The sequence below is a fragment of the Ictidomys tridecemlineatus genome, chromosome 14, assembly GCF_052094955.1.
Source record: "Ictidomys tridecemlineatus isolate mIctTri1 chromosome 14, mIctTri1.hap1, whole genome shotgun sequence".
Lineage (NCBI taxonomy): Eukaryota > Metazoa > Chordata > Mammalia > Rodentia > Sciuridae > Ictidomys > Ictidomys tridecemlineatus.
The window spans coordinates 5,220,250-5,226,922 of record NC_135490.1 but is presented as its reverse complement, the minus strand read 5'-3'; the positions used below and the strand labels follow the sequence as shown (position 1 = coordinate 5,226,922).

The window sequence follows — 6,673 nt, the reverse complement described above, 5'->3', positions numbered from 1 at the left end:
ACTTAGTCTCTAAGAAAACAAGGAAGAAAAAATAAATAACTGCAATCGCCACTTTTTGAGAGTAGTACAATCTTGTTAGAATTAGTCCAATTCTAACTATATCTAGTCATTCACTTAATGAAATTGGTTAGATTAACCTTGGAAATAAAACTATATTAAATATTTGGGCAGGAGCAGTACAACCTCAGAATTCTTCCAGCAGAACATACTAAAACCTGAGTGAAGACATTGTCTCACCTTGTGGCACAAAATACTGCCATGTTTCAGCCCTCGGGGCCTCCACTGCCTCTGCACCAAGAGACCAGCGGCATGATCTTTTGAAAGCCTAGAGTCGGGCTGCAGTTGACCAAGCTGTCCCAAAGAGATGGCCATCGCTTACAAAATACACCTTAACTGCAAATGTGGTGCTTGGGACTTACCATCCCTTGAGGTAATCCTTCTTGTTCCTTATTAACCAGAAACAGGAAATAAAGTAAAGTTAATAGGCAAATCAATGCTTGGGTACTTAATGAATGGTAAACTTCTTGACAATAAAGTGGTAGAGGCCAGGCTGCATTTTAACTGTCAATAACAGGGCAATGGGAGGACTGGGAACTTGGGCTCTGCAAGCTGCATTTGCCTCTGAACCAAAATAAACATGCACGTGCATGTTTATATATAGTCTAACCCAACCCTAATCCTTACTGAAGCATAGACTGTTGATATCCTCTATCTAACGATACATCGCCTCATGCAGAGGAGTTCCTAGATGCTTGTCTATCAGCAAGTTGATAGTCATCTTTGTGTTGGGACAAGCTGAGCTTTAGTTCTTTTCAACTCTGCAATTATGTGAACCTAGGAACGTACAACCAGATATTAATGAAATTAGTCAATAAGCTTGATTTTCCAGTTTGTCTTCTTTGATATGCCATGCCTAATCTCCAAAACTATTTATAAAATTCTTTCTTGGGAATTGCTTTCTGAGTCTGTGACTTGGACACAGATCCAAGTCTGGAGGGAAAAGTGAGTGGTAAAACTTGTGACTATTAATTTATTTCTCCCCAAATTAGCTTATTTTCCAGCCTAGCTCATGAGGTTTCCCAATTATACAGAAAATATCTAAACCATAATTTCACAACTATTTTATTAGTGGCTACATTGGTAGAAAAATAATAATATCCACCTGTACCTTAAACCTTTTCTAAATAAGCTGTACTCTGGGAAGAAAGAATAAACATAAAGTATAAAACAGGCATTTCATTGTCTCCTCTAACAAGGTGACTTGTTGAAAAGTAACTTGTATGTTTGGGTATTTACATCTCATGCTTTTAACAAATAAGAACTCTTTGTCTCTTATTGCTACACTCTGTTCATGCAAAGGGACACGTGCCTGTCTTAGAACCCCTGAACCAGGGTTAGTCTAGAAGTTTGTATCCCAAGGGCCATATGGAATTGCTTGTGCATTTTTTTTTAAAGGGAGATCTGAGATGTGTCCAAAAGAAATGTTCCATGGAGAAAGGATTTCAAATTTTAATGAATTTGTCATTTACTGTTTGATCCTCACACATATACATACATATTTTATTCATTGTTTTCATATTCTTAGGCAGTTAATTATTATTATTTTTTATTATTTATTAGCTATGCATGACATTACATTGATCTTGGCAATTCATACATTTGAATCAATTGGGGTATAATTTCTCAATTTTCTGACTATACAGATTGCAGAATCACACTGGTCATAGAGTCACCTATACATATTTTATATATTGTCCAATCATTAGTTCCTGATTACCATTTACAGTAAACTTGTATTTTGTTCCGTGTGTGTGTGTGTGTGTGTGTGTGTGTGTGCATGTACATGTGCTCACTTGCATGTTTATTTTTGTTCAGAGGTAAAAGCAGCTTGCAGAGCCCAAGCTCCCCTGAAGTCTCCTTTTCTGAGGTGAATTTACATGAAGGGCTGTGAATCGGGCATCTGTTGCTAGAGTCTGCCATCTTGGCTCTTCACTCCAGACTGGAAACTTCCAGATGCACATCTTTTAAATGATCTCATTGACCAGAGCACTGGGTCTGGGGTCATGCTTGACATCAGTCTTTCAAAATCCACCATGTAGGTAAGACCCAAAGTCAAATGTGCTTGTTGTAGACTTGGTTAAATGGGGTAGAAGAGAGACGCGTCACTGAGGTCTGGAGACCCAGCTGGAAGAAGACTTGCCTTTCTCTTTCCACTCTTCTTAAGAGAAACCAATTTTAAGAGCAACCAACCAATATCAAGCAGGGACTGGGTGTCTAGAAACTTCTGTGAAGATCTGGCTGCCCTCCTTGTGAGATCTGCCTTACATGTGCCACCTCCATTCTGCACCCACAGGGCCTGCAGAGCACCTCTGCAGAGCCCTGTGGCCCTAGGCTCCTGTCCTCCACTAGATGACCTCTCCTCTAAGGGAACTTGGTCAAGTGAAAGCCACAACAGCATGGTTTGGTGTAAGCGGTTCGCTGTGCGCTTCAGGGGGTGACGTGCTTTGCCATGGCTGGCTCTGTCTCCACTCAGCAGGTCCGTGATGGGCGTCGGTGCCGTGTGCATCGACCCTTGCTGCTCTTGTGTTTTCCCCTCATCACAGCTGGGTGGGCTGTTATTTGTTCCATGTGGTACTAAGAGGCTTTGCAAGGTGAGTTCTGTTGACTGTGATGAAGATTCTCCTGCATGTCACTTGGGGCCTGTAGCCTCGTTCCTGTTGTGGACACCTGGGGGTGCATGTGTGGTTATGGACTCTCCATGCTGGACCGTGGTGGACACTGCCCAACTGAAAGCGTTTGGAAAGCAGGAAGGTGACTTCAGAGCACCTCTCTATCGCCCACAGACAGCACTTGTTGCTAAGCAACTCTTTCCTCTTTCACCTCCATCCACTGAGTTATTGGACAAGCCCTGCTTCTGGGAATGCCAAAAGGCCTGTCTATTTTTAGGCAGAAAAGAAAGACTACCCAGTACCTTCTGCCCACAGCCTTACTCAGTAGAGCAGATCAATATGCTCGGCGCTGATGAGGGTTCTCGGAAACCTATAAAGGCCCCGCTTTCCTTGCTCTCCCTCCATTCCTCCCATCATCCGTCAGACGTGCTTTCCTGCACAGTGGGCAGGGAGGTCCGCGGGAACCGTAAAACATGAGGGTTCTCTTTCTTTTTGCTGTCTTCTTCTGTTTGGTCCACACGAACTCAGGTAACTGACCCCTGGTGGCCCTGGGGAAGGCAGTGCAGGAATGCCATTTATGAGTGCGGCAGCATGTGGAGCGTGGGCAGGGTGCCCCGTGGTGTCAGTGGGTGCAGGGGAGCCACTCGGGGCTCAGGTCCAGGCCACCATGGCCTCCTTTGTGAAGAGTCATACACAAGAAGGGCAGGTGTGTTAAGTGCTCACTTCAGTCTGAGAAGGAAATCATGGTCACACAAGTGTCAGAGCAGGAAGGGAGCCCAGTGCTGTATGGCAGCCCTGCAGTCCACAAGGGGAAGCCAGGGTCAGGCAATGAACAATTACGGTCGTGGGAGGTCTTCACACTTACAATACCTGCCCCATACACAGCCTAGTTTCTTTTTCTCTTTTTGATACTGAGGATTGAACCCAGAGGTGCTTTATTTATGAGATACATGCCCAGCCCCTAATTTTATAATTTTGAGATGATTTCTAAGTTGCTGAGGCTGGTCTCAAACTTGAGCTTCTCCTGTCTCAGTCTCCAAAGTTGCTGGATCTATGAGTGTAAGCCACCACACTTGGATTCCCTAGATTCTTTAAAAGGAGACTGACACCTTAATGTTGAACTAACTTACTTTCTCTCTCTCTCTCTCTCTCTCTCTCTCTCTCTCTCTCTCTCTCTCTCTTTCTTTCTTTCTGTGGTGGTACTGAAGATTGAACCCAGGGGAGCTTTGCCCCTGGACTGCATCCCCAGCTCTTTTTATTTTTTATTTTGAAACAGAGTCTTGCTAGGTTGCTGAGGCTGCCCTCAAACTTGCAATTCTCCTGCTTCTGTCTCCTGAGTCACAGGGATTATAGGCAGGCACAACCATGCCTGGCTTAACCTATTTCATAGATGAGAAAACTATGATGTGGCCATTTTAATGAGTTTTTGGAAGAAGTGAGTCTAGACTCCAGCTCCTCCAAGCCCAAGGCTGGTGGCGTCTCTGTCTCTGCTGAAGGCGAGATCCACACCTTCACCTGGCTCTCCCCTCCACACGGCGGCAAGGCTGACGTGGTCCTGGATCACAGTCCCACTGTGACGCTTTTAGACCACCCAGACCATTTTCACGACCCTGTGAGACCAGCACTATCATGGCTCCTGTTGTTAAGAACCTTTCTTATGGGAACACTAGGTGGCTGTTCTTGACCTGCAAGCCCTCTAGCCAAGGTTTCATTTCCTTCTTTTCACTGTGAGTATAAAACTGGACATTGGGCCACAAGCTGAGGATGAGAATTTCTTCTAGTCTCCTAGATACCAAGACCTGCGCCACTCCCCCCCCCCCGCCCATTATTCCACTTTGTTTTCTAAAACCCGCTTCTCCTCCTGCAAAGCACATCTTCCTCAGGTTTTTGGAGGGCACTGATACGATAGGTAGCCTCTCCCCAGGGCCTGCTGTGGGTCAGGTGGCCACACACACACACACACACACACACACACACACACACACACACACGCACGCACACAGAGGCACACACGTGACCCTCCTGCAAGCTTGTGAGATAGGGATGGCTGTTCTGCTTTGGGGCTCAGAGAGCAAAGCTCGGTGAACCTGGGACTTGTCCAAAGACGCTGAGCTTTTGCAAGCATTTGGAAAACCCCTGGAGTTGGGCTGTGGGCTGGGCCATTCTTGACTGTACTCCACGGATTAAAGATCGACCTGTTTTTGTTGGCTCCGCAGGGGACATCCCTCCTGGAATCAGAAACACTATCTGCCTCCTGCAACACGGGAAGTGCAGACTGTTTTTTTGCTACGCTGGTGAGAAAAAGGGTGATATTTGCTCTGATCCCTGGAATAGGTGCTGTGTACCAAATCCCAGCGAAGAAGGGAAATGGAAGGTGGCGAATCTGGAACCTAAAACGCAAGCTCCCGTAAGGCCGAAAGCTCTGAACATCACAAAGAATTAAAAGAACTTGTGGCTAACAGTCGGTGCTCAATAAACACTGGTCGACTGAATCTGGCACTGCGGTGAAGGTCTGGTGACAGCATCTTCTTGAGCGCTTCCTTACTTTGCCATTTTCTTTTTTTTTATTCAAGGAGTTCCGGGATTTTGTGATATTTCATCTCTTTTCACTCTTCCCTCCTTTTCTTATTCCAGAGAGAGAGAGAGAGCAGAGTAGAAAGCAAACTCCAAATTTTATTTTCACATGGCACAGAAATGCAGCCCATCTAATGGTCTCGCTTCCACCTAAGGATCCCTGCACTAGCCTTCTTGCACTTATTCACACAGACTGAAAGGGGCCTCCACAGCCATAACAGCAGTAGGTCACACTTACATAGAATTGTATGTTTTCAGACATTTACTCTTAGGTTATCTCAACTGAATGAAACAACAGTCTTAGGGAGTGTGTAATAAGTATAAGCACTTCCACTTTAGGGATGGAAGAAAAAAGAAGATAATAATTTCAATCAAATTAAGTCAGCAATTCCCCGACAGGACTCTTGAATCACCTCATCAACCAAGAGTTCATTCTTTGCTACTTCTAAAGACATGTTCCTGGGCAGTTAAAGTAAGTAGGGTCCTGTCCATGAAGACTCCTTAACACTTAACCACTGTCCTTTACCCTCCTGTGGATCTTGCTCACAGTGTTATCCATACCAAGCTTCCAGCCCATCATCTCAAGGACAGTGAATATTAATTACAGATAAGGAACTTAAGAAATAATTAAGGCGACTGAGCTGGTGTGTGATAGCCCTGTGCTAAGCTATCTCTGGAACAAGAGGGCTTGATATCTTGTTTTCATTTCAGTTCATGACCTGAATGCAGTTTGCTAATGAATCAGCTGAGTGCACTTAATGTAACTTAGAATATGTTATTTTAGCTTCCTGTCTCCATCGTTTAGGTTCCTGTCACCTCCATTTGCAATGAATATTTGACAAAATGCCTTGGGGCTCTCCCCAGCTTCTTCTAAACCCTCCTGCATTTTATTTTCTAAAAACAATCAGGCAGACCCCTTAGATTCAGCGTGGAGCCTCTCTCAGTCACAGACGGCTCAGCAAGGTCCTCTCTCACCCCTGGAGGGTGGAATACCTCCCCGTACTTGTCTGGATGCCTGCCCAGGAGGGGTGCTGGCCCCTGGGTCAGCCTTTGCTCCTGAGTGAAACACAGCCAATCTCTCTGCCTGCAGGAGGGCAGACACACTCTCAGCCAGGAGTGTGACCACTCCGAGCCCAACAGATGGGAGATATGCCATGAAAAGATGGCCGGTGCCCAAAACCTGGGCTGGAGCCTAGTTCCACATTCTCCACTGAGCAGGAGACCTGAGCCGCATGCAGCCCCTGACCTGGGCCTCGTGTTCCTCAAGAATTAAGTGAAACCGCTGGGCTAGAGCTCCGAAAGCCCGCCACAGCTCGCCGCCTGAGGGCACACAGTCACTCTGCCTCTGTGGCCCTGGTAGGTCGCCATCAAGTGAAGTGACAAGAAGGACCCTCCCCATCACCTTCCCCCCGTTGCACTGTTGGGTGAAA

The 6,673-nt window shown here is 45.9% G+C and overlaps 1 protein-coding gene across 1 annotated transcript; it reads left to right on the top strand.

Moving 5' to 3' along the window:
* The first annotated feature begins 3,142 nt into the window (after positions 1-3,142).
* LOC106145530 (sperm-associated antigen 11A) lies at positions 3,143-6,257 on the top strand. The gene is made up of 2 exons (XM_013366303.3): positions 3,143-3,197; positions 4,886-6,257. The coding sequence occupies exons 1-2, from the start codon at positions 3,143-3,145 to the stop codon at positions 5,110-5,112; spliced, it is 282 nt and encodes a 93-aa protein (XP_013221757.2). The 3' UTR covers positions 5,113-6,257.
* Positions 6,258-6,673: the final 416 nt, after the last annotated feature.